The 23,130-nt window shown below is 32.9% G+C and overlaps 1 protein-coding gene across 5 annotated transcripts in view; it reads left to right on the top strand.

The window, feature by feature from the left end:
* The window catches only part of LOC150085343 (eukaryotic translation initiation factor 5A-1-like), a 60,168-nt gene extending 37,282 nt beyond the window's left edge, over window positions 1-22,886 (top strand). For 4 of the 5 annotated variants that reach the window (XM_090373998.1, XM_090373999.1, XM_090374001.1 and 1 more), the window contains exons 2-5: window positions 7,017-7,194; window positions 18,385-18,489; window positions 19,514-19,651; window positions 21,779-22,886. In XM_090373998.1, the coding sequence (XP_090230124.1) occupies window positions 7,030-7,194; window positions 18,385-18,489; window positions 19,514-19,651; window positions 21,779-21,838 (468 nt within the window). In that variant the 5' untranslated portion in view covers window positions 7,017-7,029 and the 3' untranslated portion in view covers window positions 21,839-22,886. Of the gene's footprint in view, window positions 1-2,093; window positions 2,116-7,016; window positions 7,195-18,384; window positions 18,490-19,513; window positions 19,652-21,778 lie in introns of those variants that run through there. The other variant, XM_090374002.1, reaches the window with a different exon arrangement.
* The last annotated feature ends 244 nt before the right edge of the window (window positions 22,887-23,130 follow it).

Raw genomic sequence — 23,130 nt, 5'->3', positions numbered from 1 at the left:
TTCGTTGTGCCTCTGAAAGTTTGCAGCTTTGGAAATTTTTCAAAAAAATCATGGGTGTTTGGGGGGGTGGGAATACTTTACTTATTTAACGTAGTTAATCATAAATTATTCCGTGTTACTGCTATTCAATTAAGTGGCTGCAAGATAGGTTGTTTGTGCTTTAGCTTATGATAGTTTATAACTGATTTACTTGTGTATATATACAGAAAGATTCACGAAGATATGGTAAAACTTCACGGGCTGATTTCTGAAGCAATTTCATGTAAAAAAAAAAAAAAAATTTAGCCATATCAACGTGGATCTGATTCTGAATAGTTACGGGGTTATGGTAATAGATTCTCAACGCACTACTGTGAATTGCACTGATAACTCTCGCAACCTTGATCAACGAAGACTTACGAAACGTGTAATGGGCAGCTTGGTGTCATTCCTTTATGTTCCCTTGTTACTTACAAGATGCTTTTTAAATGTTCTGATATGGTATGATGTGTTTTTAGATTTTGCTATGGAAGTGCTGTCACAGAATACCAACGCCGATTCTCCGAATCGGCAGGTCATTAGCCAATTTTTCCAAACATCGCGAGACAGTTCACATTCCATATGAGCGCATATGGGATGCGCTCATATGGGCGCATCGAAAAAAAATATCCGAGCAAGAGAACATAGTTGCTGGTGTAAAGCGTAGTCCTCATGCTAGTACGAGAAGGATATCCATGCGTCTCGGCGTTTCCCATGAACGTGGTTAATGTGCGGAAATTTGCCTTTAGCAAGCGGGTGGTTAATTGCTAGAACAAACTTCCATCTGTCGTTGTGGAAGTTGATAGGTTAAATAAATTGAAGGAGGGACTGGACAAACATTTAGAGGGTTTTTTTTTGTTTTTTTTTTGCCGATGCTGCATGAGCCCATACACTTGCTTTCTTGCATCACATGCCACTGCTACTACGAGTATGGAGAACATTGCATAAAGAAGGCATCTGCACATACCACCGGCATGTTCAACACCTCGAACCTGGGGATTCTGTTCGGCGGCTGGAATTTTGTTGTTGGCTGGATGACAATCGCTATTTGCATCTTTCCATCCTATTCAGTGAAGCTCATATTGCATAACAGTTCCCATGTTTGGTCTGAAATGAATTCCCACTCCACTCTAAAGAGTAATTTTCAACACAGAGTTAATATTACTGTGTTGTGTGGAATCTTCTGATCAGTTGACTGGTTTGAGGGTCGTCCCGCTGAAGAATTTCTGCAAAACTCATTGCCATGCAGCTTTCTCACCTTAATGACCGGTTCTTTAGGCGATAGATCTGTTGCATACGAAATTGTCGTTAAAGCTGACTTAAACCCTTTTAGATATTTGCCTGTGGGTTGGATGAAAGATCTTGTGGTACACAAGATCTTTCATCCAGCCCTTCAAATGTTGGACAAACAACTTGTGTGGTCCAGACCTATTAAAATTAGCTGGTCTCGATCACACAAGTTGTCTGTCCAACATGTCTAGTCAAGTTTCGAGACAAGAGGATTTTCCCATCAGCCCTTCAAATGAAAACTCGAGGTTCATTACTTGATTGCATGTTGAACGCTGCGACCCGCATAAAAGAGCCGTGATGTGCTTAAGCGAGCAGCGCACGCTATTCACGCAAGATCTGCGAAATGCATTAAAGTGAGTTGAAAATGGCGTTTTTGAGAATCTGCCTTAATCATATGTGCATACGTATCTGTAAAATAAAACATTTTTGTCAGTTAACGTTTGTTTTTATTTTATATCGCTCTCTCTCTCCCGCTCTGATTCAAACAACCTGTGATTGTTTGGAATCGTACCCATGTTTATGTGCACTCCTTTTAGCTCAAAATTGGCTCAGAAATACTGAATCACCCTGTATAACTAGTAGATTTTTTACTTTCAAATTGCGTGTAGTGTAAGCAGTTCGAAATCTGCTACCTGTGTCTTTGATTTGTGTGGCTCCTTTTTTGCCTTCCTTCGTGCGGTTTGCTGTAATTGTGTAAATTTGGAATGGTTAAACATTTTCTGTGAGGGGGCGCTGTTCAACATATTCATGGCACTAGGCTTTAAGATGTTTAGCGGCCATTTGATTTTGGAGTTGTGCACGTGTTAGGTGAGTTAATTAGGTGGCATGCCATTGTAAGTAGGTTTCTTTGTGTTGCGGTGTTTTGGACTAGGTGTAGAAATAACTTATAATATCGCTTTCCCTCTTATGTCTTTTTGCTTATTTTTACCCGGTCCTCACTAAATAGGTACGGCTGTGATCTCGATATTACATGCTACTTAATTGCTGATTCTTTTATCCGTTTCTAGCGTATTATTGTTTTAGCTTTCCAGGATTTACAGCACTAAATACCGACGGGGGCATACCTTTTCGATTCTTCGTTTTTCAACGTGTTTAACTTCCCTCCCCCTTTCTTGGTGTGTGTATATATATGCATATAGAACTTGACAAATCCTGGGTGTTAGCATCATAAAGAAGTACAATTTGTAGACTCTACGGTTTAGTCTTACAGCAGTAATAAGGCTGTCACCGAATTCTTATTTTACGATCACGTTTGTCTGCATTTTTGCAAGAATTGAAACTTCCAACAAAGGTACTCCGTCATACAGTACCAACAAAGGTACTGTATGATGGGTAGTGCCTTTGGAGGTACTGTCGGGCTAAACAATCAGCGACATTCAGTTATGGAATCTGAAGTTGACTTGCATGGCCGACATTCATACAGTATCCCACGATTACAAATGGCATCATCGTGTGATAACTGGTTTTGTTGTGTTTTTTTTTTTTTTTTTTTTTTTTCTTTTCTTTTTCTGGTGCATAAAAAAAAACCGTTTTGTGTGATTCTGCTCACCGCTGCCGAAAAAGTTAAAATTCTTCCCTCCCTCTCTCTCTCTCGTTGTATCAGTGCAACGGTTAACAATGCGTCGTGCATTTTATGGTCTCCACCTTGCGTTTTATATTATTCGATTGATTGAATACCTGGACGCAATGTAAAAAAAAATATGTACAATACTTTCAAAACCAGAATATTATACAAAAAAAAAAAAAAAAGAGTAAAGCGAACTGTGGGGCCATTCACTAATTCCATTTTTTTTTTTTTTTTTTTTCCTCCCTCGATCATTACGAAATTCGAATGGATTTTTAAGTCTTTCAAAGTTTATAATTGTGAATTCGGCATTATGAAGTACGTTTTTAATTCAGTTATTTCTACACTTTCATTTAGATAGCACAAAAAAAAAAAAAAAAACTTACAAGACAGTGACTGGCATGCAATATTTTTCTGTGGGCCAGTCAGGCTACACAATACTACTACTTTCAACAAAAGTAATTGTTTAATTTTTTTTATTAAAATATAAACATCAAATTATTGGTCACTTCCATCTTAATAAATACATAAAAGATGCTATGAGTTCATAAAGGGAAAGAAATGGCGGGGTAGTGTACTAATGAAGAATGAAAATTTTATAGGTTGGACTTTTTTTTTTTTTTGTTTGTTTAAATTTTATTTAGTTCGAATAACATTATTTCAGATGTTTTTGACGAAGTACTAAATGTCAAAAAAGGAGATAGGGTGCTAAACCTAAACACTTAACTTTTGAATTTAGCTTAAGTTTCCCAAAGTGGCTAGTCTTGTGATGGGAGAGGGCCCAAAGAAAATAAACATAATTGCATGATCCTATTATTACTGTACAACATTCATGAATGCAGCAAGTCCCAACACAGGTGTGAAACTTTCTCATCTTTTGTTTTCAAAAATAAATAGCAACATTGATTTGTCGATTGAATGCCGAACAAGGTTTAAAGATAAATTTCTTCTGCTCCTGACAAAGTAATGCGATGTTAAACAACATGATTGTCCACATTAGTTATTTATTTAAATGCTGTGAAGTGCACATATAATGAAGTAGGTAGTGGCAAATCATACAAGAAAGCAAGTTTTTACAGAATCAGCAAAAAAAAAAAATCCATTTTTCCTGTACTTCCATGACAACAGTTGGAAGTTGCCTAGTCTCCAGACACTGCAGTTTGCAGAACTTGAGCCTTTCTTGGTACGAACAACCCTTTGTTCCCCTCAGCAATCTTGTTGCTCTTCTCTGTACTTGTTCCAGCAGCTCTACATCCTTCCTAAAATGAGGCCTCCAGACCTGTGTGCAGTAGTCAAGGTGTGGCCTGACCTTTGCCTTATTGAATGGAATAATCACCTTATCCCTGCTAACAAAATTCTTTCGTCATTGACAAAAACTCCATGAGCTGTCCTGGCAGCCTGTCTACACTGCCCAGAAAACTTCATATCTGACTGCATAATTACTCCTATACCCTTTTCATTTTCTGCTACCCTGCCTACCTTTGTATCATTGATATCATACAAAAACAATAATGGGAGAACTTGCCCTTAAGGCCACACTGCTCCAATTTACAGCAGTCTTATATTTTTGTTATAAGTTTATAATGTGTTTTTTAATATGTATATATTAAGTAAAGACTGAATTCCTTTCTTATATGCATTTATTTTTGGCTCTCAAAATAGGTTACTGAAAATATGGGTCCCCAGCTATATAAAGTTTAGGAAACCCTTTCTTAAACAATTGGGAAGATACCTGATATAAATGATTATCTAGTTTTCTGTGATATGTTCTAAACCAACTTCTCACTACAGAGAAGTGTGTTCGATGCTTTTCTTTAGGCATGTCAAATTCAGGCACTGCATACATGAACCTCATAAGTTTGGGAATCTCCCACAATTTGTCATGTATTTGTTAAAAACAATGATGCCTATTTACTAGTTTTAGGTTTGTCTGTTTTTCTCTCACCCTTCAGTGAGATGATTCAACCTCAAAAAGGTTGGTTCTTGTAAATAGTTGGTCTGTGTGGGTAGTCATTCTAAAGTTATTTTTAGTATTAAAAATTAAAAAAAAAAAAAAAAACTCGGGTACTGATTTTATTAACTTTGCAACTAAACATCTGTAGTGTTAATGTTGGGATTCAATCATGTTGAGCTTCATTCATTCCACCCAGTCAAAGAAGACAAGCCTCTTGGATAAGAATATTAATATCCTGCGGTATTGAGGTATTGAATTATTTTAAAAGAGGAAATAATCTGGGGGGAAAAAATTCCTGGAGACATTGGGAAAGAAGATTGTGTTGTTTTATCTTATCCATCCATGAGTTGGGATGCCTATGCTTTACACAATATTATATAGTTTGTGCTAATTTAAAATTATATCAGAATGTGTATGTTATAGATTTATTTATATAGCAAACTTATTTAATGTTTAAATTATTATTTTAGCAATCTTTATTGTAAAATTATAAACTTTTTTTTTTGTTTAAAAGTGTAGTTTTGCAATTGTGAGTGGCATTAACCTTCTATATGGCTGATACATATGAGTTCTGATATCGCAGAAATGTTCAGAATAAGGGCAGTAAGCAATTTAAAGAATTGAGCCATTATTTGCTTCTGCTGCTTTTCCATGTTTGAGCTTCCTCAGTCATGTACATAATATATGTGAATCAGATAACAAATAAGTTGACAATAAATCTACAACCAAAATTGGTAATGTTCTGCTTTAAAAAAAAAAAAATTTATTCTAAATAGGTATTGGACATTCCAATTAGCAAACCCTTTAAAGCATTCAGTTGTGCAGAGTGGACTATATGGATGGAGACTAGGTTGCACTTTGACATCGACAGAATGAATAAAGCAATCAATTTCACAGACGTACAAATGGGTGAAGAATTTGGGTTAGTCTTCTAAAACTTGTGTGCAGCAAATATAATTGTATATTCCATCCCATTGCTGTTAACCTAGTTCATAACGGGATTTTTTTAATTGAAATTTTTATATTCATTAAGAAATAAGCACCTGAGATTAGTTTGCTGTAATTGCTCAGTTAGGGAAAAAAAAAAAAAAAAATCAGTCTAGGTTTCTCATTTCCAATACAGCAGTAACATTGTTTGGAGAGAGAAAATTTTCGGCCAAATTGAAATGAGTGAATTTTCCAAATAATAAAAAAAAAACTTTCTAGTGCATCTCGGTATATATCATTAAAGATGAAGAAATAGACATTTTTGTAATGTCAGTTCTTTTATAATAAAGGAATTGATGTACAATGGTCCTTGGTTGGGGAACTGACAAGTGTACAAGAAAGCTTGAAATAAAGCAAGTTATCCTTCATCCTGCAGCGGATTGAAAATGGCTGATGATGATCCCAAATCATACTTTGTATTTTAATAATTCCTCATAGCTGTGCTGAGTAGGAAAGAATATTAAGAATGAGAAAAACTTGGCTGAAATTTTTTTCCTTTCTGGTGTGAAAATGCCATTAACAGCCAGGTAAGTCTAAACAGCAGTTTTTTGTTATAAACAAATCTTTGACTCAACATTTCTAAAGAGGACATAGTCTGCAAGAGTATCTTTCTTGAAGCAGTTATCAGTTGATTTCTAACCCACAATAAAACAAATTCATAGATGTAATGGAATTTCTTTGTAAGTTAATTTTTAAAAGTTAGTCTTGTGGCTGTATTTTAATATAAAATCTATTTTATCAGTGAAGTTTCTCACAATATCCAGCTTTTCAAAAGTTAGTAGATGTGAATTTCACAGTGATGAATTCAGATTTTCTTACTATCACTTGTTAATGAACTAGTCATTTTCAACAATTGACTTTGTACAATTCTTTCTTCCCATTCAGATGTTCATATACACTTACATTTTTATTTTATTTTTTCATGTTCAATTCTTTGTGGTCTTAACTGTTGCCTTTATAGAGTGGTAAGGATAATTACCTTTGTCATTAAACACTCTCCCTGGACAACATTAGTATGCTTGTTTTTCCATAATTTCAAAGAAAAAAAAAACAGCAAGAGGTACATATTAGTAAAACTGTGTACAGGAAGTTACATTATGCTGAAGGAATTTGTATACTTAATTTCCATATAAATTTGCATATTGTATTTCACAGGTATACCAATTTTGGTTATGTTTTAAAATAATTGCATTGTTATTTCAGATTGTCAAATATCATGGAAGGAGATGATGAATATACTGAAGCCAATGCTGGTGCATCTACAACCTACCCAGTCCAATGTTCCTCTCTGCGTAAAAATGGTTTTGTAATGCTGAAAGGTCGTCCATGCAAAATTATGGAAATGAGCACATCAAAGACAGGAAAACATGGTCATGCTAAGGTATGTATTGTGTTTTTTAATAGGGTGGGAAATTTTTTGCGTGTAAGTGTTATCAACTCCACAATAATGACCCTGCATTGTTGTGGAATTAGATTAGTATAGTATTGGTTACTTCATGTTAATTATTCCTAGTGTTACATTCCTCTTTTTCTTGTGAACTTATTTTTCAAGAATTTCTTCTGGAAATAAAGAAATTAACACTACATTGAACAATACAATCAAAACTATATTGTGCTCAAATTAAACCTAATGTATTTTTTAGAAATTTGTCATAAATTTGCAGGGTTGAGTGAGTGTGCCTACAGCAGTGGTTTTCAACTTTTTTTTTTTAATAACAGTACCCCTAAATACAGTAAACCCCCGCTATTCGTGGTATCTGTATTCGCGATCGCCGATTTAATATAAAATGAAACCTAAAAAAAATCTTTCTCGGTCAAAACAGAGCTCAGTGGGGGGGGGGTGCCAAAATCCCGAGCATGGATGTTTCTCGCTAATCCTTGTTCAATATGTGTTATGCGCTTGTTATGGAAGGCTTCGTCATTTGCTTTTAATTTATATGCTTATAAATTGAATAAATTTATCAATTTATAAATTGATATGCTTACAAAAATGATAAATCTACCATTTTGCAGTGTAAAACAGACTTTTTCGAGTGTGTTAACGGAAGAAAGTGACTTTATTGTGGACAAGTTCTTTCTAATCCCCTACAAAAATATGACTACGAATAACAAGAGAAATTTGAAAATATCAAAGGTGATGACATTAGCGAATAAAATTGAGTTATTAGATAAAATTTTTAATTGTGAAAGTGTCTCCTCAGTGGCAAAACATTATAAAATCAATGAGTCAACGGTACGATCAATCAAAAAATCCGCCGTAGTGTCCGTGAGAACGTGCTAATTGCTTCAAAAATTTGCTCTGTAACTCATGATGTTAAATTAGAAAAAATGGAAAAGGCTTTAAATCTGTGGATAGAAGACCGAACTCAATAAAATTCCGTTACGTTCACTCATCATTCATGAAAAGGCAAAACTCCTTTATCAACACTTTAGCGAAACTGGTGATAGCACTGGCGGGATAGATAAGTTTTTTTGCTAGCAAAGGTGCTGGTTTGAAAGATTTGTTTGAAATTTCTAATAAATATTACATTTAATATTAAATTGTTTCTTATTTTCATTTCGATGCTATATGCTTGCATTTCACTATGTACATATTCATATTATGAAGGTACAAATAATACATACGTAGACAAAATTTTAGACTAGTTTTTCTTATATATTTCATACTTTGGAACGGAACCCCCTTTATTACTATGGGAGCCATAACTCAGTATTTGCGGCATTTCTCAGGAACGTAACCCCCGCTATTCGTGGGGGTTTACTGTAATTTATTTTATTTTGTGGCACCCCTACTCAATTTTCTGCCTGTTAGATCCAATTCTCTGTCTGCATACAATATATATATATATATATATATATATATATATATATATATATATATTAATAGTTATATTAGTGATAAAAGGAAAGCAAGAAATAAAGCAAAGCAAGAAAGTTAAAAGACAATAACTAATATTTATGGGTTAATGCAGTTGCAAGCAATCATGCAATACACCCACAATGTCTATAGAATATCATTAGAAAAAGTAAATCAATCCAATAATAAGAATACCATCAAGGACTTAAGAAAACGCAAAAAAAAAAAAAAAAAAAAAAAAAAATTATCGCTTTTTACCGACAATCTAGATGACTTCAACTGGGGCCAACCACCCAGAATGAAGGCAAAAAACGACAAGAAGTTCTCTGTTTCTGTGATGATCAATATATGCTAAGTAATTTAAATCTAAACCAAATATAAACCAGTATAGGCCGAACATAAATCGAATATAAATAAATCGAATGAAGATAATTAATTAAGAAAAATTTTGAAATATTAGAATCAAAGGTAAGAAATATAAGTAAAATATAAATGTAAGCATATATTAATCATCATTGACCCGACAGAGAACGTAATTTAAGGATTAAAACAAGATTAAATATATAATACATACTACATTTGACCGTATCTAGGACATAATGTAATAGTCGTCAAAATAATATGTGGTGCCCCCTATGTGATGGATACGGTAAAAATAAATAATTAAATTAAATTAACGCAAAGAGAAACATGCAGATAGTAAGAAGAAAAACTAAAGGAGTAGGAAAAATAGAACCTGAACTCCACAAAGGCGAAAAATAGTGGTATAGATAAGAAATAGTTTCTCCTACGTCCTCGGATTGCCCTAATAATTTCGGAGAAATAAAAATAAAGAGTGTAGGACAGTTTAAAGACATTACAAGATATAAGTTGTAGCTCGGGTATGCCCGGGAACGCAAACCCGTTCCTATAGTAGGACCCTGAGCTGAATTTGCGTGTTATCTCAGCGTGAATTTAAGTAAATTTAAATGAAATTAACTATATGTATTAAAAAAAAAAAAAAATGATACACTGTAATTTGCAAGCCGGTGGGTACAAGTTTTCTACGCTGTAAGACACCAAGAATGCAAAGTGTATCCTATTTACATATATACATGGCACTAAATATAACGATTTTATTGAAAATTATATTGAAACGATAGGTTCAGAAAACAAATTTTTGAAATTAATTATGCTAATTGCTTTCCTGAAGTGATATTTCAGGTAAGCGATAGGGAAATTATTATTAATCAACTTGCCGTACAATGCTGTTAAGCCTGTTGAACAATTTTTATTACTATTGCAGATATAAGCAATCCTTAAACATTGCGATAAAATTATATTAGCATGCACTGATTTTGATACATTTGATTTCCAGTTTGTAAGGCTGACTACGTTAAAATTAAATGCATCTCTTTTATTATATACGTTTACGTCTATTTTATTATTATGTAATATTTCTATATGAAGATCCAAGTAATTTGCTATAGTATCGGAACTATTAGTTTTTTCCAACACAAGCTCCCCTGGATATAATCCACTGTAATCCTGGACAAAATGTGGACAATTAAAAACACATATATCATCTACGTATCTGTATATAAGTAGGTTATCTTGAAATTCTCTTTCTGTATAATACAGATAAAGGTTTGCGATTATGCTTGATGCTGGACTTCCCATAGGGGTGCCAGTGACTTGCAAATATAACGATGTTCCGTCATATACATAGTTATTAAAGATGCATAATTTTATTAGAGAATTCCAATAGGTTAAATCAACCTTTATAGCATTTTTATTTTCTAAATATAGTTTCTGGAGGACGACTTCTAAGTTATTAAGGTTAATGCTCGTAAATAGACTGTTAAAGTCAAAAGTTTGTATTTGATGAATATTATTATTTTTTAGAGCATTTATAATAGGTAAGTTATTATTTATTATAATAGTTTTATTTAAGTTATTTAATATACTTTTAAGTAACTTTTCTAACGTTTTTCCGGGAAATTTAGCATAACTATCTCTACATGATGTTATGAATCTAAAAGCAATTGGTGTTTTGTGAAATTTGGGTATGCAATATATAAATGGATATTTTAGGTTATTATACTTTAACTTTAATTTTTTATGCAATGCAATTAATTTTTTGATTATTATATTAGAAGATGTTATCTGTTTATATGTACGGCTAGACTGTAGTTCATTTTTTATAATATCTATATAATATGATTTACATATGATTGCATAATTGCAAGCAGCTTTGTCAACGGGAGTTATTATAAAATGTTCATGTATATCTTTGAGCTGCCTATTTATTAATTTGGTATTATATAGATTATCCTGTACGAATTTCAATTGATTATATTTATTAGATATGATATTAAGCATTGTAAATAACCACATGTGATAAGCTTCAACCGGTATATTATGTTTGTATGCTGATCTTATGCAGTATTTTAGTAAATCTAGATATAACAATTTTTTAAAATTAGATTTATTAATAGGTGGATTAGGTCGAAATTTAAAACCCAGTGATAAAATATCTCTAAGTTCGGGATATGGGATTATATCTAAATTGCCGGTTATAATGTGATTATGGTTAGGATCCACGTATCTATGAAATGAAGGTTTGTGACAAACACGTGTATCCTGTCCGATGTTAATATTGTGAAGGTTTGTAGCTATTGTTTTATAGTTACACGCTTTAAGACCAAATGGTTTAGAATATCTAAATCTGATATTAATATGTAAGTTATTAATAGGCAGCAAGTCATTACGTAAATTAATAGTTTTATGTATATCTAAATCATCCATCATTTTATTTTGAAAGTATAAGATGAGGACAGAGTTTTCAGGCTGCTTGCTAACATTCAAAATATTAATTCTGAATTTAAAAATATCCAATATAATGTGCATAAGGTGGGAGGATGCAAAGACGTAATCATTGGTTTTTCTATATAGTGCTTTGAGTACACTAAGTTTAATACTGAAAAGTGTGTTGTGAATTTTACTAATATTTATAGGATCCGTATCCCACATTTTGAATAAATCTATAAAGTCTCCTAGATGTTCTCGGTTGCTTTTATACGTGTTGGATTTACTATATTTCCTATTGCGATTATCTTTACGAAGTTTGGCAATTTGAAACATATTATAAACACAAATATCTTTTAAATTATTCGTCATATATTTTTGATTAAATTTATTATTTAGACCGTATGGATATAGTGTTTTATATTGTAACATGCTAATTTCTTCTTGCAATAATCTTTCATTTGCGTTGTTAATTACGTTAAGTATTGAAATGAAAATATTACCAAAAGTATGTTTTTGGAAATGTCTGAATTCAATATCATGTTCCAGATTACCTGTTTTCTTACTGGATTTGTTATTATAAGTTTTAATATCGGAACGATGAAGGTTCATTCTGATATTTAGTTTATTGCTAGTTTGACCAATACATTTAACATTGCATATACGACAAGTGATCATATATATAACATTATTCATTTTACAGAATATATGTGAATTCGTATTCATTGTAGCATGATTTGGATGCATATAGGGGCAAGTAAGACATAATTTGTTATTACAAGGTTGAAATTTAAGAGATCGGATATTAGTGCCAGAAGCATTATATGCTAAACTGCTCTGTAAAGTGTGTGATATTTGCGTATGTGTAAATGTATTAACATGGTTAGGATTACTATCCAGGGCAACAATAGTATCCTCGGTCACTTTTATCCTACTCTGCCGATGTAGTATATTATTATTATTATATTTAAGTGACATAATAAGCGCAAAGTTAAAATAAAATAAAAGCAAAGTTAATATAAAATAAAATCAAGATGCGCAATCATAAATCCATGAAGGTAAAATTAAGAAAGATCAATCAATGCAGTTAAGAAAAAAGAAATATAATATAATAGAAAAAGCAATCATGGGTAGTGTATACTTAACCTAAGCAAAGCTTTTGTATATATTAATAGTTATAATAGTGATAAAAGGAAAGCAAGAAATAAAGCAAAGCAAGAAAGTTAAAAGACAATAACTAATATTTATGGGTTAATGCAGTTGCAAGCAATCATGCAATACACCCACAATGTCTATAGAATATCATTAGAAAAAGTAAATCAATCCAATAATAAGAATACCATCAAGGACTTAAGAAAACGCAAAATAAAAAAAAAAAAAAAAATTATTATTATCGCTTTTTACCGACAATCTAGATGACTTCAACTGGGGCCAACCACCCAGAATGAAGGCAAAAAACGACAAGAAGTTCTCTGTTTCTGTGATGATCAATATATGCTAAGTAATTTAAATCTAAACCAAATATAAACCAGTATAGGCTGAACATAAATCGAATATAAATAAATCGAATGAAGATAATTAATTAAGAAAAATTTTAAAATATTAGAATCAAAGGTAAGAAATATAAGTAAAATATAAATGTAAGCATATATTAATCATCCTTGACCCGACAGAGAACGTAATTTAAGGATTAAAACAAGATTAAATATATAATACATACTACATTTGACCGTATCTAGGACATAATGTAATAGTCGTCAAAATAATATGTGGTGTCCCCTATGTGATGGATACGGTAAAAATAAATAATTAAATTAAATTACCGCAAAGAGAAACATGCAGATAGTAAGAAGAAAAACTAAAGGAGTAGGAAAAATAGAACCTGAACTCCACAAAGGCGAAAAATAGTGGTATAGATAAGAAATAGTTTCTCCTACGTCCTCGGATTGCCCTAATAATTTCGGAGAAATAAAAATAAAGAGTGTAGGACAGTTTAAAGACATTACAAGATATAAGTTGTAGCTCGGGTATGCCCGGGAACGCAAACCCGTTCCTATAGTAGGACCCTGAGCTGAATTTGCATGTTATCTCAGCGTGAATTTAAGTAAATTTAAATGAAATTAACTATATGTATTAAAAAAAAAAAAAAAAAAATGATACACTGTAATTTGCAAACCGGTGGGTACAAGTTTTCTACGCCGTAAGACACCAAGAATGCAAAGTGTATCCTATTTACATATATACATGGCACTAAATATAACGATTTTATTGAAAATTATATTGAAACGATAGGTTCAGAAAACAAATTTTTGAAATTAATTATGCTAATTGCTTTCCTGAAGTGATATTTCAGGTAAGCGATAGGGAAATTATTATTAATCAACTTGCCGTACAACGCTGTTAAGCCTGTTGAACAATTTTTATTACTATTGCAGATATAAGCAATCCTTAAACATTGCGATGAAATTATATTAGCATGCACTGATTTTGATACATTTGATTTCCATTTTGTAAGGCTGACTACGTTAAAATTAAATGCATCTCTTTTATTATATACGTTTACGTCTATTTTATTATTATGTAATATTTCTATATGAAGATCCAAGTAATATATATATATATATATATATTATTATTAATAATATATATATATATATTATTTTTAATATACAATGTTATTTTTTAATATATATATAAATATATATATATGTTATATTTATTATAATATAATTATAAAAATTAAATTTTATAATGCAGATTATATATATACAGTATATAATTTTATTCTTTATATAGAGTTACTGAGTAAACATCAATTATAGATCACCACAAAATTAAAAAGATACTGTACACCTTCTTATAATTAAATAAACACTTGAATTAAAAAAATAAGTTTAAGTGACAAACCCAAATTACGTGGCACCCCTGGAATGTTGTTGCGGCACCCTGGTTGAAAACCACTGGCCTACAGGTGTTTGGAAATCCTGTTTTCTCCACATAGACTAACTTTGTAGTACATGTAGATATTTTATTTAACTGTGTTACATATACAACTTATCCCTTGCACGTATTAAAGTCATTTAAACAATGACCAAATGATTATTTTGACTTGAAGCAATAGTGATAAATCCATGGTCTTGTGGAAGAAGATGTGTTATTGGGCATTCATTAAGCAACAGTAGCCTGAGAAAGTCTGTCAGCAATGCATTCAGTACCATCATTGTGTTAATGCTGTGTAAATTCTTGCCATTTGTGAAGTAAGGTTTTATATGACAGATGTCAGTGCATGTGCCTCTTGATTTTTTATCATTTCATTTTTATGGTGCCCTTAAGAACTTGTCAGATTGGACCTGCTGTATAACTTACTTGTTTTTATCTTATTTGTCTAAAGTACAGAGTGGAAGACTAGAACTTGTGTAATTAATGTCATTTGTGGATTTGTTTTGGTTTTTACATATTTAATACTGATAAACAGCTGCCAGCACCTATAGGTACTCTGATTATAGATGTGTTAGAGATCATTGGTAGGAAAGATTTCACTGAATGATATAAACTCTCTGAATTTCCCAAAAACTTTGTTGGTTTTATGACTATATGGTGCAAGGACTCCCAGGCTTTGCAACACTGCCCAAAATATAAAATAGCTAAAAAAATTTTAAAAATAAAAGAAAATTAATGCTCCCCCCCCCCCTAAATTTATCATCCCTGGTTCTGGAATCGTAGCATTTATTGAAAGTTTACCTTCGTTTTGCTATCCCCTCTTAGTTAAAGACCTCATTGAGAGATCCCTTTTGCTGGTGTTGCCAAGAGGATTGCTCATACCTTGACAGTATTCCTATTCCTTTCTTGCATTGCCTTATACAGGGGATTCTAACCTTCCTATTTCTACAAGCAAATGTTCGATGGATTGTCGAGGGAACACTGACTATCCTTGCCTCCTGCTTTCATGTCCAACTATACTGTAACTCCGAAATCCCTTCCTGTTTTTAATTCAATTCCACCAAAAGTCATTCTAAAAAAGCTCCATTTATTTGGCACTGATCTTCTTGGCATATTATTTATAATTAACAATGCTATTAATATATCCAGGTAATTCCAAGATGTTGCTTGTTGCTGATCAGTAACCACTCTCCCAACCTTAGCACCATCTGCAAATTTAAACATGTCTTTTACCCTTTTGTCAATCTCATTTAAGAGAATTGGAGAACTGGTGCCAATACCAATGTTAAGAGTAACCATTAATTGCACAAAAAATCCCATCTATGATTTTTCCTGCAGTTCCAGTTCATGCGGGATTCTGTCAGTTGCTTTGCTGAAATCCTACAAAACAATGTAGAAATGATTTCCTACATTCTGCTCATGGGTGACCAAGTCAGAATAGCTGACCATGTTTTGTAGCTATCACAATTCTATTTCTGCTTGAATGTTTCTGTATTGCACTCTTTGCCTCCATGATTTTGTCCACCAGTGAAGTCACACTGATCTGTAGGGAACCACTTTGCTCTAGACCAGTGGTTTTCAACCTTTTTTTTAATAATGGCACCCCTAAGTAATTTAATTTATTTTGCGGCACCCCTACCATACTGTACACTGTTTTATAATTAAATAAACTTTTATAAATTTTTAAAAATAATAAGTTTAAGTAACTTAAACCCAAATTATGTGGCACCCCGGTTGAAAACCACTGCTCTAGACCCACCTTTAATATTGGTACATTAGCACTTTCCTCATGTAGCGGGGAATCTCAAGTGAGGCAATGCACTCTCTCTGCCCCCTTCAAACAGTGTATATCATCAACTCTTGGAGCCTTACTTGCCTCCAGATTCAAGTTATATGTAATGCCGTCTAATTTCAGTGTCACTAATTTCATGCTGATAACCCTCACTCGTATGGTATCTTTGCTTTGGTGGGTCTTTCTTCTCTAAGGGTCCTTTTGTTGCAGAATAAGAAATAAAGGCTTTGGTCCAAAACTAGATGTCATACTGACTAAATGCACACTTTTATATGCATGGTATTTCAATTAAATGGCACTTGAGTTCTTGCTTATTTTCAAGTTTAGAGGCTTTTTTTTTGTCATATTTGGACTGATGTTTTTGAATTTACTGTGAAAATTGGCATACCACAAATTCTGATTTCCAAATTAGAAAGTTTCTCTTCCCCCATTGTCAGTTTAGTCTGAAAGCATAATCAGTGTATTTCTAAAATTAAAGTTCCTCTTAGCCATGTCACTTTGTGATTGGAAGCAAGTGTTTGCTTATTCAACAGCTGTGTTATTTTATTGAGATACAGGGTATTTATAAAGTGCATCACTTTAGCTGGCTGTAGGTGAAAACATACAGCCAGCTAAAGTGATTAAGGATAAATTTGGAATGGAACTCTATCCAGTACATGGAAATGGATGTGCAAAAAATTAGTTACAAAAACTGCCACCTTGGAGCAATTGGCACTGTGTGGTTTTCCTGCAATTCCATGTTCCAGTTCATGTAGGATTCTGTCAGGTGCTTTGTCAAAATCCTACAAAATAATGCATCTCTTGCAGCCATGGTACAGATTACAGTGTTCAGTATGGTGACCATTTGTGTCCGGGAGATGCAGTGTGGCAGGGTTATCTGTAGCCTGGAACATGCCATGGTGAATGTTAGTGACATGTCTTGTGCTTTCCTTCAAATCAGCCAAAGGTTGGACATGTCCTGGGGATATTCCAATAACCAAAAGTCATAAGGATTGAGGTCTCGGGATCAAGATGGCCAAGCATTCTTAAAGTGACAGGGAACCGTGTGACGATCATCAAATGTTTTGCAAAGTAGTTAAGTTACCGACTGGCCATTTTGCACTGCATAAAATAATAAAAAAATTAATCCAAACCTTTCTCCTTGCGATCAAGGCATCACATGATATGAAGATCATAACACTTGGTTGCCATTTCACACATCTGAGTGAGATTAGTTTGAAATTCCTTGAAGGAAAATGGTTAATGAAATTAATTTTAAATTCACACTTGAAACAGACCTTGTTAGTTTGCAAAATTGTTTCCCAGCCATGTTGTCAACCCACAATCCTTGTCAGAAATCATATAGCACAGCCATTATATTAATGCAGATCAAGTTTGCATTAGCTGTTATATCAGTGTTTGTACACATCAATGAATGATGGATTTAAGAACTTTGGACAAATTTCTTTTGCTACATCATCAGCAATAGCAACAATCTCTTTGACTTCATCTGTTGTGACCACAGAGCCTTCTGTCATAATCTACAAATTCTGCCTGTTTGGGGAATGTGGTTCTCTAACTTTGTGGTACCACAACCCCTACCCCTTCCTCCATGAGTAAATTACATTGATGTTAAAATTGGGCAATAAAAAAAAACAATTTTAGGGGGGCTTGTCTTGTAATTTGGTTAATGATGCATGTTAACATGTTTGAGATTTAACTCTCATTTTAACTAAGATTATTATTTTTTATATATACATTACACACTCAGTTGTATCCAGCTTCCCCCCACACACACCTGGGGGGGTTGTATCCCACAGTTTGAGAAACTGTTTTAAGGTATCTATTGCAGTCCTGGAGTTGCTGCTTTTCTGTTAAAATAACTTTACTAGCAAAACAATCTTTCTTTTGATATACCATTTTGTGATCTGTTCTTTCCCTTGCCATTTTTACTTAGAGGTATTGTCAGTGATTAAAATTTGTGACGGTTAGATGTGCATCCTGGTGTAAATAACAGCTGAGGTGACACTTTATAACACCCTGTGACTGGAAGACATTTCCCAATACCAATACACTGGATTTAAATCTGTGTGGAAATATTTTATGCTAATTAATGGTCATTCTCAAAATAACTACAGAAAACGTTTATTTATTAGTCCTGATCTTTTTACAGTGTGTATGTGTATATATATATATATATACTTTTTTTTTTTTAGGTTCACTTGGTTGGACTTGATATCTTCACTAACAAAAAATATGAAGATTTATGTCCTTCTACACATAATATAGATGTACCAAATGTTAGCCGTTCAGATTTTCAGGTAATCCCATTTTTTTACAAATTATTCATTCAGGGCATAATGTCTTAATTGTGCAATTACAATATAAATTTATCAGAATGTTATACTTCAGCAAAACCACTGCTGACAAGAACTGTATTTTGATTTTTATTTATTTGAAAACTGATTTATTAAATTTTCTCACTTTTGCAAGTGATTGTTCTTTTACATGTATACTTGCCTGGAAATTGGAAAATTAATTGTTAAGAGATGAGGTGAAATCTTTATTTTGAGTTCTCTTTTCATGAGGCAAGATCTAAATATCCATTGGACACAGATGCTTTTGTTTTATTAAAAACGGGTTATTTTAAATTTGATCCTTTGGGAATCACTGTATAAAAACCAAACATTATACTGTTAAAATCACCTCAAGATAAGACAGCTGAAAATATGCAGGATAAAAAAATATTTGAAATACACACGACATACTGGAGCATTCAAATGCCACAGCTTTCTTCTCAGCAGGAAATTACTGTGAATCTTAAAACATTTTCAATAACAAACCCAGAGAGTCTGATTGTAATCCTATACAGTCCTGTAGTGTGGTAATTTTCTTCTCATACAATGCGTGGTGCCATACATGTGTAGAAAGTTAATGCTTTGTTGACTTAATTTTTCTTCCCATGTTTCATATAAATGAACTGTTTAAAAGGTCTAGGAATGTAAAATTCTCTTTGTGGCTGACTTGTTAAATGTCACTCAAGCTCTTGTGTAGATTATAGAATGCACATGCTGCCACAAGAATGGTTGGACGAGAGAAGAGAAATTAGGAACATAACGATAACAGGAGCTAAATGTTCTATAAAATTCATTTAAATGTACAGTAAACTGTTGAAATAGCGACTTCCCAAATAATGGACATTCGAGCTGACTGAACTTGCTTGTTTTTTTGAATGTCACTTAGTGTTTGTCTATTCCAACCCCCTCCCCAATGTAGTATATCAATAAATGAGTAAGCTATTTGTTGGTGATTTATAATGCTGTTTTTATTTATTCCTTTCTTTAGCTTATTGATATTAGTGATGATGGATTTGCCACATTGATGAATGACAAAGGTGACACTCGTGATGATCTTAGAATTCCAGAAGGTGATCTTGGTCAGAAAATTAGAGAAGAATTTGGTAAAGAGGATAATACTGTGATTGTAAGTACCATGAGGTAGTGGGGTTTTTCTCTCTCTTATGCTGAACATGAAAATAAGACTAATGGTTAATTCCAAATTGTGAATATTTTTTTTGAGGAGCAGGACGTTCTGTCGTGATCATATACCTAATGCATGCAATGTGTCCCAAATTTGTCAGATTTTGACTTCTGCATTGAATTCCCCACAATTCTGTTATTAAAATTATATATGCTTTGCTGTCTTAAATAATTAGTAAATTAAGGCTGTTTTTATTTCAGAATTTCCTTTAGGCTTGGATCTGCTATCTATACATACTGTCTCATTCATGGTTCAATAATGTGGTACAAAATATTCCAAAAACCTTTGTAAACTTAGATATAACCTGTATGGCTGACCTTAACATCTATCAGCCACAAGACACGTGATATTTAACCAAAAGAGAATCCTGGATCTCTATTGGCTGACAGAACGGAACTCCTGTCACTCACAAGCAACCTTGGCTCCAGTGCCACTTGTTAATACTACAGTTCATCTGTACTTTGTCTAAAGCAGTTGCATACTTCAATCTCTAATCCATATCTTGGGGAGCTGATCAGTACACCTCTACAAAACTAATCTGGTTGTGTGTATATTGGTCTCCTGTGTTTGACTGACAGAAGAAGCACTTTACAGCAGTTGAACATAATATTTGCTACAATGCTCTTAGTAGCTTTGAGATTTCTGATCCCAAAGCCTTTGTGTCAAAATGCATTATCCTTCATTGCACGTCTCTAGGAGAATATTGCTCCTCATCCATTCCATGCTGCAAAAGATCTGGAAACTTGTATTGTGCCGTAATTGGGAGTATCTATATGGTATTTGGTGGGTCTCCTATGACTGGAATATCTATTTAAGTAACAGTCAGAACAACAATTTCAACTTCAGCTTCATTACTGACTGGATCATTTTAGTACTCACTGCAATACCCAAGTTCCATTATCCAGCTACACCAGTTTTCTTCTAAATTTGTTCATTTAGGTGGAATTTTGCGAATGGTGTGCTTCGTTTTATCATCTCGGTAGGCAGTGGTCCAAAATTTTAAGTGTACTAATGTATAGTAGTTAACTGCTATAGATTAACTCTCGGATTTGTACTTGTGCTGTATTCCCACTTTCAGCTTCTAAGATGCAGGGAGGTTTTTTTTTTTTTTTTTTTAAGATACAAGGGGGAAAGGTGCATTTTATTAACCCGACAAATACAGTAATACCCTCTTCAGTCAAGGCTATAGTTAGCTGATTTCAGATATTAGTTACCACCAGTGTACTTTCTCTTGCATAGTACTCCTGGTTCAGGTCTGTTTCATATTGCCTTGCATATACAAGTTAGACAGGTGAAGAAACCTTAATAAGCCTTATCGCTGTGTGTGCAGGACATCATAATTAACCAACTGTGAATTTGTTTCTTACTAAATAACTGTATGGACATTGATTTCAGACACAGAACAGAAAAGAATTAGTGGCAGTTGACATTTTAGTTGCCGTAATTTATTTGTTTGTTAAAAGAACCCTTCAGGCCTGCAGCAATAAAATCAAATTACGACATATTCCAGTGGCAGTTACTTAATTGCAACAGTGAACACAAAGCTATTGCAAAGTTTCCTGTGGGTTATTATATGCTCAACAGTTGGCATGGATTGAAAAGTATGGTCTAGGTATAGGCTAGGTAGTCAAAGCATATTGTATATTATGACTGGCATCACTCCACTGACGTGAAAAATCAGAGGGTAGGTACCCCATCCATATGTGTGCATACGACATTAGTATCTGCATGTTCCCCTCTAACGATTTCTAATCCTTTATTCCTACAGCTCCATAATTACTGGGTGTAACTTTGTTGTTCCAACAATTGGCTGAAAACAGATTTTACACATCTGTCTTGCAAACCTTCCTTTTCAATTAAAATTTTTTTTTTTTTTATCCATTATTGTCATTATCAGAAAGTATTGCAGATTTTTACACCAGGTTAGAGCAGTAAATGCACAGGACATTTAATATTCTCCAAGTAGTGGTAGGTACAAAAAAAAATTAACTCCTATTGAATTTCCCTTTTATCTTTAATGCTTGAAAGTTGTTGCTTTTTAATATAATAATTTATTATTTTTTTTAATAGGTAACAGTTCTGTGTGCTGTAGGAGAAGAAGCTATCATTGCTTGCAAAAATGCCAATTAAAGACTCAAGACTATATTGGGTAAAGGGGGGGGGAAATGTTGAGGACTTTCACTGAAATTGATCACATCCCATTGCATGTATTGAGAGCTAAAAGAAATCACACTTTCATCTGATTCAGTTAGTGCTAAATTTTTCATTTCACATAAATTGAAACCTCAATTAAGCCAAAATTAAAATTTTAAATTGGGCTAATTTTTATGTAAAACAGTGATTAAAATTGTCACTTTGTGGGATCTTTTTTATTTTATTTTTTTTATTTATTTTTTTCCATAAGTTATGAACTACAGCTTCATTATGGGATTTAAATGCTTACAAAGCTGGAAGGCAGTTGTTTTTATCTTAAGTGTTGTCAGTCTTGTTTCATTAAACATGGAAAATTCTCAGGAGTTTGTATGTTATAGTATTTCTTATACCCTTCCCCTCAATGTTATTGTACAGAGTGAATGAAACTGATTAAAATAGAGTGACAGAAGGGTGCTCTGCACATGTAAGACTTAAGTGCACTTTGTGAACTCACAACTTGCGTTAAATTCAGAAAGTAATGTTTCTAAAAGTTTGTGGGTGTCTGACAGATGATCAGGCCCTTATGTTGATAGGAAATTTTATATTATATATATAAAGTAAGCTTATTGGTCATTACTTTGTCCTTTTATTCTGTTGCTGTTATTACCTCTGTACAAGTTAGCAGTCTGGTTTGATTTTTTAGTGTTATCTTCCACAAAAGTATCCTAAATGTATATGCTTCAACACTCCTTGAACTCTAACAAAGAAAAAGATTTGAATATAGTAAAAATTTAAATGCAATCTAGCTTTCATATTACTAGATAAACCATTTCTAGTTGCAAATAACTTCTGCAAGTGTTTCTCTAATAAGAAAATTTTCTGGTGGCATAATTGACTGAAACTGATTAAATGGTTCTATAATGTGATGGCATTCCGTGATAGTGTTTAACTTAATTGGTCAAATTTTGTTTCTGATGCAGTGGTTTTGTGCCTAACGACAAAGTTGTATTATTGAAGAGCTGGTATTAAAAAAAATCAAACTTTATGTGGTACTTTGTTTTTTAGATTGTCTCCCAAACAGATCATGTAATTTCATTATTTGGTTTCTAGAGGAAAAATATACTTACATTTTCTTGAATTCAGTTTTTTAAAAATTTACATTTTGTATATAATCTAAAAACGTGTAGAGAATTTGTATAAAGTCACTTAAAAATGTTAATAAATCATGGAAAAAAAATACATCCGTAATGCATTTTTCTAAAACTTCTGAATTAAGAAAAATGTTCATT

The sequence above is a fragment of the Mastigoproctus giganteus genome, chromosome 5 (genome assembly GCF_048544385.1).
Source record: "Mastigoproctus giganteus isolate SK-2022 chromosome 5, ASM4854438v1, whole genome shotgun sequence".
Classification (NCBI taxonomy): Eukaryota; Metazoa; Arthropoda; class Arachnida; order Uropygi; family Thelyphonidae; genus Mastigoproctus; species Mastigoproctus giganteus.
Note: the sequence above shows the minus strand (reverse complement) of the source record. Positions and strands in the feature narration are given on the sequence as shown.